General features: G+C 38.7%; 1 protein-coding gene across 1 annotated transcript in view; it reads right to left on the bottom strand.

Moving 5' to 3' along the window:
* Window positions 1-19,576, bottom strand: part of RBM33 (RNA binding motif protein 33) — a gene marked incomplete at its 5' end in the record, with an annotated part of 60,163 nt that overhangs the window by 12,181 nt on the left and 28,406 nt on the right. Inside the window, 3 exons of the mRNA XM_010187716.1 lie at window positions 238-426; window positions 1,872-2,078; window positions 14,976-15,614. Coding sequence (XP_010186018.1) covers window positions 238-426; window positions 1,872-2,078; window positions 14,976-15,614 — 1,035 coding nt within the window. The remainder of the gene's footprint in view (window positions 1-237; window positions 427-1,871; window positions 2,079-14,975; window positions 15,615-19,576) is intronic.

Below are 19,576 nucleotides of genomic sequence, written 5' to 3'. Positions count from 1 at the left end.
AGTAAAAGAACTCCAAAATGAAGGAGACTTTTGCATTTTTTTTTTCCTCCCGCCCCTCCCATGCCACCAATATCATCACAGCCTTGTCTTTGCTACCAGGTGTAGCATGTGTGGGTGAGGGTGCCTTCAAACATAAATTACCAATAAACACACATTGTATTTAATGTCAGGGAATTAATTGAGCTTTCCAGAATGAAAGCCTTTTGGCACAAAAATGCTAAGCCAAGGTTGACCTACCTGAATGGGTCCCACTGACATCAGCAGGTTTTTCAGTTGGACATCAGTAGTTGATGAAGAAAGCCCTTCAACTGACACGATACAGGGCTGAGGTTTGCACTCCACCACTCGCAGGTTCTGTTTGTTTGGCATCAAGCGTCCTCGGCCCATCTGGCCTGCTACTCCTCTGCCTCTCCCGTGCATAATGACCTGCCAACAACAAAAGCAACAGTATTTTGATTTACTTACCTAGTGCTTCAGCACACTGCATTTGACAGACGATACAAAAGTTGGTGATTTACTTAAAGACTCGATTAAAATACACGTTGATTTAAAACAGCTTGTTGCTGTTTGCTGATTTGAAGGGCCACTTATTAACATATTCATCCACTGCTTATACAAACCTCTTTAAGAAGGATAGCAAGTTAAACATTGGGTTATATATGAAAATATATATGTAATTGAAGCTAAAAGCCTCAGTGTCAGCAAACACAAACCAAGTAATGGAGGGTCTCAGACCAAATTATATAGCCCAGTTCTCAACACTGATGACATTAGCAGCATGTGTTTAGCTGCTGTATTTTGAGTCTGACCAAAAAAAAACCAGCCAGTGATCCCCCTACTTTATTCTAACCCATGGAAAAATTTAATGTACCCACTAGACCAGCAAACTGCTTCAAGTGCCTTGTGTCTATTGCTACCAACTCTTGGGTTCTTATCAGGATGCACATGGTAAATATGCATATGGTAAATAACTTCAAAACAATGTTTCAAAGTTTCTTTCCTCCAAATCCTGGAGGATCTGGCACCACAGTATACTCCAAAGCAGGAAACGCGTGGATTTAATTCTTGTAAATTAAAAGTTGAACAGTTGGAGATAGAAAAAATAACAAATGAAACAGAGTAACAAACATTAAACAGAGTTAACACTTAACAGTCAGTTAACACTCAACACAGTTTCTAGATTGCTACTTGAAAAGCCTATGGAGGGTAACAAATTGTCACATCCTTCTGCATCAGCAATGAAACTTTATCCTTACACGAAGAAGGAACACTAAGGCCAACAATTCAAACCACAGAAAAAACTTGAAAGCCAAAATACAAGCTATTTTCAGGGAGTGAAATAGTTTGCAAATGCAGAGCAGGCACACACCAGTGCCACCCAAATTCTCTCCCTGCCTCCTCCCAGTGCACTATCAGTGAGAATATCCAGTTACGAGATCACCAACTATTTTAAGCAGTACCAACTTTGAGGATTGACTAAAGAGCATCCTGAAACAGACACTGTGAGCTCCTACGTATGCAGGAAACAGCTGGAAAAAAAGCTTAAGCACAACTTCAGAAAAACTCTTAGTTTTAAAGCCAGAAAGCATGCTGGATACCATCTCCTGCAATAGCTATCTTGGGATGCACGCATTTCCTCCAGGAAGTACCGTGCTGGCCAGAAAGTCAGCAAATGAAACAACCCGCAGGCATCTCTCCAGTCTGTGCTGGAGACAACCGGGTCTCTCTAGATTAAAAGCTTTATATGGAATTATGCATCTGCTGGGTCACGCAGCCCTGCGCTAGCAACTGACAAACAGAATGCTCATTATTACTAGAGCAACACAGCTAGACAGTAAAACTTCTAGCAGCAATACGCATCTAAAAATCACCTTTTTAGGTTGATGGATTCCCTGGATGTTTTTGACTCCTTGAGGAGCTGGTGAATGGATCTGTGCCTGCTGCTGCTGGTACTGCTGCTGTTGCATTCCCTTTGTCAATGTGACCTTCCGCACTGGCTGCTGTTCCTGCTCCGGGGGATGTTGAGGCCGCTGGGGCTGGCCCTCTGGGTGAAAAAAGCCAGCATCCTCTCCCCCCTGCTGAAATCAACAACACAACAGGCGGCTCAATGTCCAGGCACCGCAAACCCTCGCCCTGGGCAGCCTCGTGCCACATCCAGCTCGCTCCACGCACAGAGGACGCCCAGCGGTTTCTGCCTGCTGAAGCAAACCAGTGGCCATGGCAGGCGTGCGCAAGGGCTCAGCCTGGAAACTGCGCTTCAATCTAAAATAAATCCACAGTACCTGAAGTACAGTTTACTTCATTCAGAGTTTATTACCACTACCATGTTCAATAATGCCTTTTCATATATAAAGACGTGTTCTCACTTCTTTTTCCAAACCATTGCTGCATCTAGGGTTACATGTGGACTAAAGTGTGCATTCTTTTAGTTTTCTTAACTATTTTTTTATATTATTATTTTTAAGAATTCCATTTGCTCCTTCCATTGCAGAAGAAGGAGCAAAGAGCTGTGAAGGTTGGAAGAACCAGGTAAATACTCTGCTCATCTTTAAAACTCCAACCTCTCTTTAGTTAAAAACTGGTATTTATTTTGAAGTGCATATTTATTCTGCCATCTTCTATACCAGCAGCCTGTTAAGCAATCTTCTTCCACTGCTGTACTTAGAACAGTTCTTCCCCAAGGGGTTTTTGTTTCATAAAGCTCTTGTTATAGATATTTATAATCACAAGCACAAAGAAACATCACTTCAGTCCCTCTCTCATCCAATGTAGCTCTCTCCACTCTCTCAGTGCAATCAAGCACAGGAAAAGCATCAGCTGTAAGCACTAAGAGAAGTTATTTCCTTCCACTGTCTCTACCCAAACAGTTCAGTTTTTTCTACAGACAAGACAGGTGATTCTTGAATTTGTGTCCCACCATCCAGATGAGATAAATCACCGAAAAACATCCCATGGAGCAAGACAGAGCAGAGCCCAACAAAAGATCAGATACTTTTGCATCTATAAAGCACATCATATTACTGCACATTTTCAACAGTAGTATCTATACTTTAACTGGACTCCAATCTTAGAACTCAAATACCACTGAACATTGTATCTGCAGGGAGAAGGCTTTGTCCATAACCAACCTCAGGTAACCCTGCAAAAGGTCTCAAATAAAAGGCACGTCTAAAGGGAAAAAAATAATTATGAAAGCATCTTTATTTACATAGGGTTTTTTTTTCTCTTTCCTTAAATAATCACAAGTCAAAACTCCTTTTGCATTTGTAACACGTCATGAATCAGAGGGTTTCATACTAACTGGCACATTTCTTGTGGATAAGGAGACAAAATGCAAGGCTGCAGAAGGAATAGGTTTATGGTCTAAGAGTGAGATTATCTTGATTGAGAATACAAATCATTACCTCTTTACTGGGACTAAACAAAAACTAAAGCAACACCTACTGAGGACTGGTTACTAAGTCTCCCTGCTATCATTTGAAGATAAATAGCCCGGTACAGGTGATATACAGGATAGTCTCATGTTTGCAAGTTCACAATTCATATCCCTAAATCAGGTCCTCTTTAGTATCAAGTATATACAGGCAACAACCTCTCAAGAACTCAACTACTGAAATCCCAGACAAATCAGCTCCATCACTCCCTTGTACCATCTACGCTTTAAAAGCACAATCTGTCACAGGGAAAACGTTGAAGCTCTTCCTACTTAAGTGCTTCTGTCCACAGTGTCCAAAGCAAGAAAGCCATAGAAAATTGCATCTAGTTTTTCCACTTCTAATCACATATGGGGTTTTTCTCTGCTAAACTGGATGGCTCTGTGGCCTCACAGAAAATGTTGTAAATAAACCTTTGAGAGCAGTAACTACTAAGAAATTATAAAGCTTTCTCTTCAGTCTCTCTCTTCAATTAGTGCTCAAAAATATAAACAGTTATACTCCTCTCCCGCAAAACGCAAATGTATACATACAAACAAAACCTTACCAGGAAATCAGCATTAAATCCTCATCTTAGTATTAGTTTCAATATCAGCATCACCATACACCCTATGCCCTGATCAGATAATTTCTTTTATTCAACTCTACAGCAGCTGGAAGATGATGAAACTAAAAGGAACAAAAAAATTCTAGAAGGAATTTAAACGCAATAATTGGGAGTTAAAATCTAATCTCAGCTGCCTGCTGTGACAACCAACCATAAATATTTGCAACTATTTATTTCCAAACCAAAACATGATCCCAGCCCACAGGAGGAGCATATGAGAGTGAAGCCCTCGGGTACTAAACACATCCAACATGCTCATTACTGAAACTTCAAAAGTAAATGATTGTTTCCCATAAAAGGCTAAGATGGTCAACAACCACCCAATATTTAACTACCAAGCCCAGTTATCACCAAATAAAAAACTAAACACACAACAGAGTCAAAGGTATAAGCACATAACATTGGTTCACACTGATGAAAAATTTGACGGGGTTTGTTCCCTGCTGGGGTCTCAAATGTCACCTTTGGGCTTCACTGCTAGCATGATGTTCCTGCAAAAGTCTGAAAAGGCAGATGCATCTCCAGACTTCTTAACAAATTCATACATTTCAGAAATAAGAAAAGCTATACAGAACAATAAAGAAAGTCTATGGGGTAAGAAAAGGGGATGGAGCGAGGTCTGCTTGCTCCTGCAACAAGGGAAAAGAGCAGCTGGATCAACTTCTTCCTTTATACTACTGCTGTGAACATCTACTGCTTTTTGAGATGACTTCGAGAGGGAAAGCAGAGATGATTCTGCAGCACCGCTTCTCAAAAGAGAGCAACTTGGTGCTCAAGGTCGAACAGCGCTCCCTGCAAGTCAGCAATACAGGTGGCCCTGGTACCAGCTTCTACAGGCACATCAGTGAAGAACTCAGTCAAGCAAAACACCCACAATGAGCTTTTAACATCTGGACTTAAAGCTATAAAACCTCAGAATATCTCTTACTGATCACACGCTTACGTGAGCACATTAACATTTTGGAGGAAACAACGTATGATTGTAAAGATGACTGCATATGTTGACTCCTGATTCTCACCAATGAGGTATACAATAAGCTGGCACCTGGACAGCAAATTGAAACAAAGCTACAGGCAAGCAGGGAAGTGAACTGAAGCTGCATCGCAGAAGCTACCCAAAATTACATCTAAATCATAGAAGCTAACCTGCTAGCATCTGTTCTTCTTAAAATGTCTCAGTTTTAGCTTATTTGAAATCAACTTTTGCTTTTCCTAAAGGCAATTTCTGTATTGATAATTTTTCATTAGCTTACATCACCGCCATACCCATATTTAAATATGCTGCAACAGAAGGAGGTATTAAAATGTCAAGTCTTCTCTTGTGAAAATACATTTTTATCCGTTTCTTTTCTATAGCATTTTGGAACGTACAGGGCAACACTAGATTGTTCAGAGATGCACCCATTTATCACATGGCCTGCTTCATACACTTTGATGCACAAAGTGCTGAAACCAGCTAGAATACTTCTTAGTCCACCACAGAGGCCTGAGATTGATAGATACAAGCTCTGTTTTTATACTGCAAATTGACTCTAAAAGTCCTCTGCAGAAAAGCGAGTTTTCATCCTTTGTCTGCAAACCAGTAAAGGAAGAATGTTTTTCTCTTACTGTCTACTGCTTTATTTCTATATTACAAATCATTCTGACCTTCAAGTTCTGAATTATTTGAGTTTACAAAAGGTTTACCTTCCTAGTATATAGCCAAGAAAGAGTTCTCTTGAATGAAACTTTACCATTATTGAGTTAATTCTGCAGTAATGAAAATGGCAGGAGTTCTGTTCAGGGGAAAGTAAAAAACTATCACATTTCAAGTACTGCAAGACTGTTAGTGGTGCCAAAATAAGAAGTCAATTTCAAATACTGTAATTAAAACTCAAAGATCAAGACAAAAGGATTTGATCTACATGGTAAATGGTTTTCTAATTTCTACTGTGGAAGAGTCTGCACAGTCTGATCTGGGCTAACAAAAAAGCTACTCCATTCAACAGCCATGAATTTTAGAACCGATCCCCTGATACTTATTGAGGCTGTTTTTCAATAGCGAGACTCTCTCACTGTATCTGTATCTATACAGTCAGTGTTTTGAGAAATATGAAGACCATTCTGTCAAATATCAGATTACAAATTCTAAAAGCAGAATTTTATGAAGAACTGCTTGAATTTAGCAAGCTGAAGCTCTCTACTCTATCATAATCATTATGACAACTCTTACAATGAAGATGAAGTTTCTTTGCCACCAACATTAGCAGGACAAATTTATTTATAAAAAATGCTTTAAAATGTACTGATAAAAATGCCTATTGATACTGTCAGAGCAGCTTGCAATTTGACAGATCAAATCTTATTTTCATTCTTAAACCCCATGAAGGAATGGTATCACCAACTTGCATTCTGTAGTGAGCAAATTGATTAATCCTCCTCTATAGAAATCTCAACTCTTGATTACACCTATCAGACGTTAAGCAGCATTATTCTAGAGTGACAACACTTGACAAATTCCCAAACCATTTTTCTCAGCCTTTGTGGCCCTGCTAGCTTGTATTAACCCTGATGAAAAATTAATTTTCCTTATCTTCTGCTAAACCCCAAAATCCAAATCCGCCAAACTGGCAACTCTTTCTGTAAAGGTATTATGAAAACCTCTAAAAGATTAATTGCATGTCTTCAGGTGACATTAAATTAATTTCTGTACTTGTGACAGACATTTGATACTCCGTACTGAGAGGACAGATAACATTGTCCGGATACACAGAAGGACAGTGGTGCAGTGTCCCAGGGCAGCCTCTTATGAATTCTCCTTTCGATAAGGCCATACTTCACTGTCACTGGCACTGTTAGTGATCTTGCAGCCCATAGAGCTCACTGCACAGGTTTCTATTAACGACGACAATGCTGTGTCTATCCATGTAATCTTTATAAAGCTAATTCAAAATCACCCAATAGTAAAGGGATGTGCATGCTGGATAAAGAACTTAAAGAAAATAAACTGATTTGGGTAAAAATAACACAGAGAATCAAAATGTTTTTGTCTTTTCTTAGATGCACTATAACTCAAATTCTCTGTAGCATGATGAAGGTTTAAATCATGCAGTGAAATCTCAATCCAAAAATGTATTGTAATTGATTTCTTTAAAGAAAGGAGAAACTCTTCATCTGTTACCAGTCTAAGTTAGTATTTCTAGAAATTAGTACCCCTAAAATATCACTGTAGTTAAGGGGGAGGAGAAACATCCTTTAGGTTATTAAATTCATCTTCACTTCAAGGACAAGAGAAATTACTATTCATCAGCTATATAGGTTTTCATATGTAAACTTGTATTTCTACTGATACTGCGATAGAATATAGTAAAAAAGATTTCAGCACAGACAACTGTGTTCCCTATTTAACAAAGAGGGGAAAAAAACCCCGCAAGTAAAGCAAAAACCATGCAGAAGAAGAAAGACTATCATCTAATACCTATGAGTATTTTCTCTCTACAATTATCACAATCATATATTACAGGCAAACCCCTAATAATGAGCTATTTCTCTTCGACTGGTCCTCCAAATGCTTTACCACTTTGATAGGGCCAGTTGACAGACTGGGGACCTGGGAACAGGAAGCCTAATCACTTGCCAAATACCCCACAACCCAGTGACATGACCAAGCACTGCTTCTGAACAGCTGAAGATCTGTTTTCTATCTGTCAAATGCCAATGAGAAACACGTGGAGACATCTTTTTGAAAGGCCTTTAAGACCTTTAAAAGTCTTTTAAAAAAAATCCAATAATAGCAGTAGTTAAAAAAACGTCATGCTCTCCAGCCAGGCTAGAATACACTGCACTATCAATAGGTAACTCACCTAAACAACTGGTTTAAGACATACTAACAGTCTAGTTTTGACTCAGAGTACACACAGAAATGAGCTACATCAGACTACAGAAGTGGTAAAACAAGCAAAGCATTCCCCGTTCTCACAAGAGAAACGACATTTTGGTGCTGGCCAGTGAATTATGGGTTATTTTCCCAGCCTGGAACTTTTGCATGGTGCAAACTTACCTCGCACAAGAGCACCCAGACTGAGCAATAAATAAGTAAAATGCAGAAACAGTCCCCTTCCTGTGACAAAATGACACTGCTAAGCTCCTTCAGTGAGCCATGATGTGATGACTATCTTCTCTTCTGTGCCTAATGGTGTACGAAAAGTCAGAAGAAGAAGAAGAAAATGTCTTGGAATTAGCTGCTTTTTTTACATTTAATCCCATGTCCTAAAAGAACTCTTACCTTAAGTATCTCCTCATCTGCCTGTGAGGAGAACTAAGGCATGGAGAAGGACTGGCCAAAGAGATGTTAAAAGGATCCTAGCCATACCCCTGCTACATTGAAGTTTCACAAGGAGCGACAGAAACACAGTTGATCAGATATCAAATGGTGAGTGCCTGTTTTTCCTAGCACAATCATTCACCAGTTCATTATTAAAAAAAAGTAAATTCTGTATCAAAGCTACAGCAAAATCAAGGTTCTGGATTGGATATATACAATACTCCCAGAAGTATCTTCATTTTTATGTTGCTGTCTGCAATATACATCTAATGTAGATGTCAATAAACATGTTTTTGAGCTGAGTTTCCTGGTTCCTTCTTCAGTTGCCAGACTCTGGGATAATATTTTGTACAGAGAATTTTAGTGAAGACTGGGCACGTAGAGAAACCAAGAGAAAGTGCCCCTGTTGAAAAGTATCAATGATTCAAAACTGAATTCTGACAGCTCAAAGCTCCTGAAGGAACAATTCTCAGCCAGACACCAGCTATGGCACTGAAAGCCAGTACTGGGTACCAGAAACCAGTACAACTGGAGCTACCCTTGTCACATCACATCTAGTTTTTCCAGTTCATGTCCCTTGAAGCTTAAAACTAATGGCAAGTTGAATCCCTCTCGTGTGCTGCCCTAAGCTCTTGTACAGTCTGGACACAGACAACCCACGTTACCTCCTCCTCGATTACAGAGTCAGGCTTCTCCCAACTCGGAGCCACACACACCTCTGCACTAAAGATCTGTTCCAAGTGGCCAAACCTCAAACACTGTTTAACAAAGGCATTTGTGACTTCTCAAAACATTAAATTGGACAAATCTGCACGCTTCCCCCATTTAAGAGAATGCATTAAATTAGTTTTCTTTTGAAAACCTCACTCTTTCTCTTTGTAATGCACTTGAATAGTGTTAGTTGCCTTTAGTCATTTCCTATCAGGAAACTGGGCTACTACATACTCTGTAACACCAACATCACATCAATATGAATTTTGCACCATAACACTTAGGATAGCAGAAAAACTCTCCTGTGAGACTTAACAGTGACAAGCAATACCAAATGCTGTGCTTTCAGGGTGTTCAAGAGGAAGCAGCACTGTTCAACATACAATTTAAAAGCCTCCTGAGGAAAAGTAGAAACCTCTTCTGCAGCCTACAATAGGAAATACTTTATTGCACTTTAGTTCCAAGGTAACCACAGCGAAGTTAAATTCAATTTAAGTAGATATCTCTTCCCCCTACCAAGGATTTTATTACAGAACCATAAAAAGTACCACCTGGTTGTCAGTCTCTCTCATTGCTAAGTGTGCCCACACATGACCTTGTATTTAATTCTCCCCAAACAGTACAGCATAGCCCACCTCACTAACCCCAAGCCATTGAGATACTCTGTATCTATAGAGACCATTCTCAGTGGAGGTCTGGCAGGACAAGGTTTCTTGCTCATTTCCAGATAGTTCATGAAAATACCATGTCTTTTTCATAACTGGAATACCACAGGGCTCCCTGACTTTCCTGTTTTGATTTTTTTTGGTGCAATTCAGAAATTAATGTCCATATGTGTAATATTTTCAGAGTGAAATCTTGCAGGTTGTGGCAGGCAGTCCTTTATCAACAGCATTTACATTAGTAAATCAAAGGTTTTGCCCACTTTGACACTCTTCACATTACAAACATTGTGTTTGGGCATTCAGGTATAGTTTCTGCAGCTCCGCTGGTCTCCTGCTAAATGAATACAGACACTATCCATACCTCCTTCAAATGGTGGACATGAATAAACCACAATGCCATTCTCCTGCTTCTTAAAAAAGTAATAGTATGGTAGACAGTGAGAGTATTTGTGTTTCTCGCAGCTGGCAGCACTGCAGAGCTGTGCTCTGGTGAAGGGCTCCCTCAAGAACCTGTCATGCAAATGTCGAAAATCTTCATGCTTGTAATTCCTGACATATTTAGATGAAAGGCGCTATAGAGCTTTCAAGTCAAATATTTTTAATTAAAACTTGAACATACACATGCAAGTAGAAACAAGTACAAACATCAAGCAAAGTTGGTTGATAAGGTTACATTATCAGACAATAACCATCTCAAATCAGTATCTTTTCCCGTATTTGGTACTTGATATTCATCTCACACTTCTCAGTTGTTCCAAATATGAAGAAAGTTGTCTTATCTTCCATTCCAATTCTCTTTTTCTTTTTACAATCCAGGGACAATTTTTGTGATGGGCTTTTCAAACAAAACTTGCCAAACCTTTCTTCAAGCTCTTCAGATGAAGCATCATCTCAGGTTTTCAGGAATTATGATCACTAATAAGATATTGCTTCTAATCCAACAAGGAACACTGAGATTTTTATGTATTCTTATATATAGGTATTTATTTAAAAAAGCTCATTGTGCAGCTTTCCACAGAGACAAAGATTGGTGTGTTCTCGATGCAGCATATGAACCAGCATTTTCAGGCCTTTGGGACAGACACACATCTCTCTGAGCATGGCAGACCATTTTCTTGCTAGAGAGAAATCACCCAACAACAATATAAGATCACTGAATGATACAGAGATTTTAAGACACTACCATTTCCCACAGAACCTCCAACTAAATGACAAACATGTTCAGCATGTATTTTATATGATCTTCTGATATTTAAAGTTGTAGCTGGTACGTACAAACCTGTTCTTCCAGGACTAAACACACTTCTAATATATTGGCTTAAGGAATTCAATTACACTTGGTACTAGAACTGTTTACCAAGAGATTGATCACAGAGAGCCCAAAGACTACCACCACAAACAGCCAAGGTGTTAACGAACATGCAAGAGGGAATGCAGGATATTAGCGCTCAGAAACAGTTAAGAGATCTTTAAAGAGAGAGTCAGTCATAAAGAGGGATAGAAATTCTTTCCCGTCTCTCAAAGTATAATACAAATAATCACAGATTCAAAATTGCAGGAAGAAAGTGTGCTTTGGTCAGTAAGGAAATTCTCCCAGATCTACACATTAAACACTGGAATAGATGGCCAAAGAAATCTCCAATAATGAGATGACAGAAAAAGGTTGGATGAATCTGTTAGGAATGTTACCGAGTTCAGCCCTGCTTCAAGACAGACATTTCTATGGTCCTCTCACCCTTATTTTTTATAATCTTATGATCATATTTTTAAGTGAATTATTAGGGTGTTTCTTCCCAACAAACACTCTATATTCTGAGTTTATTCTTACAAGTATCTTTAAGGTTGACTTCAGGCTCCTCACCAAGCCAGGCAAATCTCAGATGTTTTCTTAGTAAAATATACTAGTATGAATACTCAGCAAATACACTGAACTCCTGTATCTGGAACGTGGGGCTCTGACGACATGCCACAAAAACCATAAAGCACATCAAAAGATACTTGGGCCTCCATTAAAAAAAAAAAAATAAAAAAAAAATCAAAGTTCATCTGCTAAACACTGAGCATTGCCTCATTTTCCAGGAACATAACATTTAAAGGAGTGATTAAAATGGAAAACTATTCACTATACTGCCACTCCTGTATAAATTACAGCAGTACTAGAAAGGGATGGGCATATCAGTATCCAGGGGGAGCCAGGGGGGTGGGATTAGTTTAAAAAAGGCATTAGACAAAATCATTAATGACAGTACCTAACGTGTCACCTTGATATGCAGACATAGTCTGACATAAAGGAAATGCTGAATTGTTTTCTACTTTCCTTTTAAGTATAAGAAGCCATAAATTAGGGCATCCTATGCATCAGGTAAACTGGACAAATTAAAATATTTCTTGGAATTTAATTAATGATCCTTACAATTCTATAAAAACACTTAAAAACCAAAATAATTTCAAGAGATAACATAGTGGAAAGAGATGAAAGGCCATTTTACCTTCTTAAGTAACAAAGGACACCTCTACCTGGAGGTCAGAGATCCTCAGTAGTACTGCAGCACCCAGCAACACAAAAAACATAGTTAGAAGCTTAGACTAGGAAAGATATTGCCCTCAAGAGAAGAAACCATTCTCGTCTGGCAGTATTTGTACAGCATCCATCTCACCAATACATTAAGTACATCATCTTAACTGTTAAAAAAACCCATCACCAGCAATGTAATCCTGTCCTACGGATGATCCTATGAAATCTAGAACAGAGCTTGCTACCAGCTCCTGCTTTAGGTCAATTTGGTATAGACAAGACTTAGTATGGGTCTGGCCTCCATCAGCTTCTTCAGCTGACAGCTCTACCACCATGGCACAATAAAGACTTTGAATCTTTACCAACGTGAACCAAGAGAGCTGCAAAAAGGAACTTGAATCGTGTCTAATCGTAAGCCATCTCACTCCTACACGGGTATTCAAAATATCTCTGCACAAAAGAGCTCTAGAAAGAAAAAAGGGTACAAAGGGTAAGACTGAAACAGCAGGGCTGCTTCACTACAGGATCAAGACAGTAAGACTTGATAAGTAAGATACCAGCCATCCCTTTGGCCAAAGGCAGGGAATTAGGGGAAGCACTATTATATGCTAAGGAGAATGGCTAGGAAAAATGGGATTTGGCTTTTGCTTTATATTTAGGGTTGAGACATAAGCTGTGAAAATAAGTCAAGTGTGTGGCAGCACTAAACAGTGCAAGTGGAAAATAAATGTGATCTGTGAACTCTATAGTACCCAGAGTCCAAGCAGCTTTTAATTCTTCTTTAAAATCCTGTCAAAATAGACCAGATTGGCCTCTCTGTTGCTCAATTTTTGTCTTTTTATCTTGTGTGGTCGAAGAAAGAGTCACAGATTCAGCTTGTCACTAACTGATTAAAATCAATTATCTTCATCAGTGTTGAACAGCTAATTGCAACACTTGCTTTTATACTTCCACAGTTGGAAGAAAAACTTAAAATGTCCATGGCAATACGAAAAAAGTAACAAAGGCTACATGTGAAGAACCTACTTCACCTTGCTAAAACCTTCGTATCTGAAAGTTAAGGACAAAGCAAATCTGCTTCTGCATACAATGAAAGAGGGGGCTACACATGCATTTAATGAAGCTAATTGCTCTTGCTTACCATGAGACTTATCTGAAACAAATCATTTATGGTTTTCCAAACTAGAGCATTATGATAAAAACTATTTCATTGTGAATGCTACTGTGGGAACTGACAACCATCTGTTACGAAGAGCTGTACACAGTGGTGACTGGCATTGTTTTGTTTCACCACATAATAAAAGAAGTTGTGCATGATTGCTTTCTTCAATTATTCATGAATAACAAACCTGTCATACCTCCTGCACACCACTGGGATTCCTGCAGACATATTTATATAAAAATACCTTTAGCCCAACAGAATCAATTTCTTTCAATGACTTGTACTTTATTCTTCTGTACTTAAGTTATCACATCTGAGGAATTAGACATCCTCCAAGTCAGGCAGTTGTCAGCTCTATGTAGGCCCTTTATTTTGAAAGGCCATGTGGTCATTATGGAGTTCACAATTTTAAATGTATTTAAGCTTTACAAGCTGTAGAAAAACATTTATAAAAGTAGTCTGAGACTTAGACATTTTGACTTCTCTTTCATTTCTACAGAGTAGAGCCTAGCCTAGCCTCCAAGGCCTTGTTCAGTTCCCGTTAGCACACTGTTCACTTCATTACAGACCTACAGCAGCTCTGCAAGTTTCCCTAATTAATGCTCTGAATATTTTAAGAAGCATTCTTGAAAAAAAAAAAACAAAAACAAAAAACAAAACAACCCACCTCTGATGTACCACAGCATTAAACCACATTACATCTTTCTTCTCTCCTCAGCATAAATCCGAGGACAGATTTCACACTGACAACGAGATCTTGCTATGACCCCTCATCTCGGTTTCTTCAGAGCCTTAACAAATTAACTTGTCTTTTCATTAAGACAGAAGAAATTTGGTCGAGATACTTTCTAACCAAAGCCCCAGATCTTAAATATGCACACTGCCATCAAGACTAGCATTGTGAGTCCTCCACAACACCAGTGCTCAAGGGACACTCTGCAGATAATAGACTCCTCATCAAAAGATAAGGAAATCTCATTTAGATGCAGAAGTGACATGGTAATGTTTTAAACCCAGCCTCTAACAGAAAACATCGCCCTCCAATATACTGCTTGAATTAGTTTCATACTTCCCAAGAAAATAAAAACAATCTTCCCTTGAGTACAGAAACCACACTAACACCAGCATCTGCACACAATCAAATTAGGTGGCTTCAACTACCAAATAAGTAGAGCCAAGCTTTTTAACCAAACCTTAAAAACAGCCACCTGAATCCTTTTCTCTGAGCTGTTATCAGAATTACCAAGTGTCAGCAAAAGGAGCTCAGCTGAGGAGTCTTTTAGACTCAAGTTACAACTTAAAACTTAAGAAAGGAGTATTATTTCAGTGGTAACTGCTTAGCAGTAAAGCTTAGCAGTAAAGCATTACAGGAAACACTAGTTTCTGAATAACTGCTAATAACTTAAAGTTCTGAAAATATAAAATAAAATAAAATATAAGATATACTATTAGGTCTGCTAAACCTGTTACCTCCCTTGTCAACTTAGGCCCATTTTTTATTTCGGGATTACACAGAAGGAAACACACAAAAACAAGCCACGACGACACACACACATGAGATGAGCCTTGGAAACTTACCCCTCCTGACAACTTAATCACCCTGACTTTGCTGCCGACATGGGGCCCATCTCCACTACCACTGTTTGTCCGCTGCATGACAGTCCTTTTCACGCCAGGTTTCATTTCCTGGGGCCTTGCTTGTACTGAAGCCACTCGAGGAGTCTGTGTCGTGGGCAGCGATGCTGCAGCAGGTTTTGTCTGCAATACTTTCTGCGGCGTCTGAGGCTGACTCAGAGGGACTGTTCTAGTCTGCCTCAGCTGCTTCACTGGCTTCATCTGCTGTCCTTGATACTGCATATTCGCCCCCACTGGTGAGTAATCTGTGGGTTTGGGGTGGATATTTGGAACTAATGTGTCTTGCTTTTTAACAAGGAGTCTGTTTTTCACATTTTGCCTGGTCTGTAAGCCAGAGTGGGGTATGTAAGGGCTGCCGTTGGTGGGGTACTCGTCGGAGTCGTCCTCCTGCTGCATGTAGGACTGCTGAGCTGAAGGTTGCTGCTGCTGCTGCTGCGCGAGTCTTTCCAGCAACTCTCTCTTTCGAGCACCAGCCTGCTGCTGCCGCCTCAGCTCCTTCTGTTTCAAAATTTCTTCTCTTAGACGCTTCTGCTCTTCTATCTTCAAACGATACAATCTAGTTTCTTCATCTTCATCTGGATACTACAAAGGAAAATACAAATTAATTAATAAAATTATCCACAAATGCCCAGCTTGGCCAAAACAACACTAAATTGTTGTTTCAGAAGTCATAAAGCTATAACTCTCTGAAGAGCTTTTTAAGTTATCCGCAATACCAAACTAAGACTGTTAGTGGAGTATATCTGCTGGTAAGGTTTGTTTGGTATTCATTACAGACAAACAGCTCAAATCTGGTTTAGGACTTGGATATACTACTTCCTTGACAGAAAAAAAAAGCTCTAATACCAGTTCAGAAATTTTATCAGAATACTAAAGAAAAAGAAAAGAAGTTTTGCAAATTGGAACTCATTTAGAAGTTTCTAAAACCAATTAAACTATTAATATAATTCAAGATATCAAAATATGTTTCAAATGGCAAGTAACAATACTGAGGCAACCCACTGTCACACAGGTTTTATCTTGCTCTTTTCTGACAAAGTAACAAAAGGTACGGTGGTAAATGACCTGAAAGGCCCTGATTAGAACTATTGATTTTTCTCACAGAATTTTCAGCCTGATCTCAAACTCATTTGTCACACAATAATTGGTTATAATGAACAGCACAAGTCAATCTCTCTGACCTTGAACTCATGCACTCTCTTCAGAATCAAAATGTTGCCAAATGCAGTGTTAGAATATTAATGGTATATAGAGAATGCCTTTAATATTCCAGCCCTGGGCCCTTCTGAAAGTATAACACACCATCAAATAACCTTTCTAAAGATTCTTCAACTTTGACAGAAAGGGTTCTTATGAAAAGCTGTATAAAAATTGACATGAGTCAAGGAAATGCAGATACTCATTATCCTGGAAAAGAAATCAAATTGCTCTTGCGATACAATCACATGCATTTTTCAAAATTACAAAGCATATTTTTTCATTATCTTGTATTTTTCTTTTCAGCCATTTGAAATATTAAAGTTAGACTTGTAGAGACTGCTCACAGATGGCAACTACCACAACATTCTACTCAAGACACATTAATCACTCCTAACGAAAAACAGCTCTCAAAGTAACAGTACCTTGTATATTGGTAAATTACAGCATAAAAGACTGCTACACTGTTTCTCAAAAACTGGGAATCTGTGATGAACAGTTACTGTAGTTTCTGTAGAAAACTCCAGAACATGAAGAAACAATACATTATATACGGCTCCTCCTTTTACTGGAGACTACAGAGTATAAAAACCAGAGATGCAAATCAGTTCCATTGATTTTGTGGAAGCAATTTTTTTTTTGTTGGGTTCTGGGAGTTTTGGTTTTGTTTTGGTTTTTATTATTTTTTTTTAAGTGGACATTTTCATCCATCGTTGAACAGTTCTTGGGCACAACGTATAGCACTGTAGTTTGAAGGGAAGACCAAGGCTTAGCTAAAGGTTCTTCTTCTGCCTTAAGGTCCAAACCTGCTTTGATGGAAAGTGCCAGAAGCAAATGCTACAGATTGCTTTTCTGAGTCTTGCTGAAGAGCAGCAGTAAGCAAAGCACAGTCCTACATCATTCTCCAGGAGAACTTAGAAGGGCATTGCTAACTGAGGAAAAGGCAGCAAAGCCATGCTCTAAAAAAAGGGATTATACTTCCTATGAAATTTAAGTCCTAGTATCAGAAGCTTGCTTTTGCATGGCGCATTTTAAAAAAAACCCGTATCTCTTCAGAGAGCTTCAGGCTTTATTACTCATTAATAGAATTCAACGCAGAGCCCTAAGAACCAGATACTGCAAGTGTTCTCGCTTGCTGTCAAGGAACAAAAAAGGAATCCTGTAACCAGGCTCACCTGTGCCCCTCAGCAGAACAGGTACAAGGACAGAACAATCAAAATGGTTTGGTCTGTGGCATAAACACAAATCTACTCAGCAGGCTGGTTTTTTTTTTTCCCAGTTGCAACATTAGGAACATAAGAGGATAGAATAATTTGTCACAAAATTCATTACAAGTCTTCATAAAAGGTAAGGCCAGATCCAAACTGCATCATTTGGCTGCCTGTGTTCAAATACCAAAACACCTTAAATAAAGCCATCTACACACACATCACATGTTTCACATTGCTGATAACATCAGCTCCTGAACCCCAGGAAGGAATGAGTCATCCTACAAAACACAGGTGCTGTACATCTTGGACAAACAGGAGGAGGATTAAGAACAAGATTAAAAGTTATTCTGAGAAGCACACTGCCCTCTTGCAATCTTCCAACTGGAAAAGGACTGTGATAAGGACAATCTTCCAAACAAGGCAGGAGGCACCATTATCAAAATTTGGAAATCAAGTCTATTTAAACTGAACAAAGGTCCAATTTAAACATCTATCAAGTAGTTAATCTCCAACAAGATGAAAATATTTAGATGCATTTGTTCAAATAACAGCAACTATTTTCCATATTGTGAGCCTTATTAAAAAATGACAGCAATATAAAATTCAGCTACCCAACTTCAAAATTGACTGGATGAGGGAGAACGGAATGTGAAGGTTTTATTTCAGTATATCAGGGACATTAACTGCAATATAAGTAGCAATATCACTACACCTATGATTATGCAGTGCTCTACTAATACCTCTCCCGTTCTGAGCTCCTGTATCCATTTCTTCTAAAGAGATTCACATTACCTTTCTACATTCGCCCCCTTCTCTGAACTCAAAAATGCTTAATATTGCCTTAATTCCTGTTATCCTCAACTGACCTCAACATCAGCACAATTAGGCCCATAGTCACGACCCATACTACCCAATTTCATTGACAAAGTGGTTTTTCAGACTGAGGAGATGTAAGTTTAAATTTGGAAAGTAATATCTATTCTAAACAAAGACATTTAAAGTCAGTATTTTGCAGTCTCACAGGATGGGAACACAATCATCGCTTTAGTAAAGCAGAAATAGAGTTTTTAATCTTCCATTCGCTCAGGTCAAAACCTTTCAAATATTTATTTTAAAGGTGAGCAAAACCTTTAATAGCCAATAGTGCTATTTGTTTTGGTGCTTCCTGAACGATAGGGCATTCATAAATATGGCAGTGATTCTTCAGGAAGAAGGATGCAAAGAAAAGTCTTAATAATTTTCCAGTTGAAGACACTTGCAAAATAACCTGCCCAATTCAGTTATGAGCAATACAGCTAGAAAAGATGACAGAACTTAACTCTTTCTCTTCTTCATAGAAAGCAAAAGAACAGGACGAAGTTAGCTCATGACAAGAAAAACACATAAAAATTACTGGAAAACATTACAATGTGCCTAAGGAGAGAAATGTAATAACCTACATTACAACAACAGTGAAGAATATGACTAAATGCTTGGAAATGAACATTACTAGTGCAGCAATCCTGTTTGAGAAGTGACAAAAAGTGGCATCACTAAACCGGACCACTGCAGCGGCACAGCTGAAAAGGGACAACTGCTACTGCAATGTTTGCAGCACAACGCTCTGTTTCAAGCCCGTTCTGAAAGGAGAAGGGTTCTGTGTGTGTACAACTTCACATGCTTTTCCAGTACTTGCCAAGAGTATTTACAAAGGCCTTACCTTCATGGTTAACAGGAAACACTAAGAGATCATTTTTTTCCAAGGCAGTTTTTTTCTTATTGTTTTGCAAAAACTTACATAAAGCAGGTATCAAACTGTTTTCAAAGACAGCTTTGACGCAGAAATAAAAAGAAAGCTTTATTTGTAAACCTCCAAGAACTCATACAAGTATGATTAGTTAAGTCTTATAACTACGAGTTTGCTAGGATATGTTTAAAGCTTAAAATGGAGAGAACAATCTGAGGGCTTTGTTGGTTTATTGTTTGGTTGGTTGGGGGTGGAGGATTGGTTGGGGATTTTTTTGTTGGGTTTTTTAGAGGGGTTGTTTGTTTTTTTTAAATTAATTTTATTAAAAGGAGTGAAAAGATATTAATGCACTTTTCTAAACACTGCCAGAGATATTTCAGAACTAATGCCTTAATTTTCATATGACTGCA

The sequence above is a fragment of the Mesitornis unicolor genome, unplaced genomic scaffold (assembly GCF_000695765.1).
Source record: "Mesitornis unicolor isolate BGI_N332 unplaced genomic scaffold, ASM69576v1 scaffold5407, whole genome shotgun sequence".
NCBI classification, from domain to species: Eukaryota; Metazoa; Chordata; class Aves; order Mesitornithiformes; family Mesitornithidae; genus Mesitornis; species Mesitornis unicolor.
Note: the sequence above shows the minus strand (reverse complement) of the source record. Positions and strands in the feature narration are given on the sequence as shown.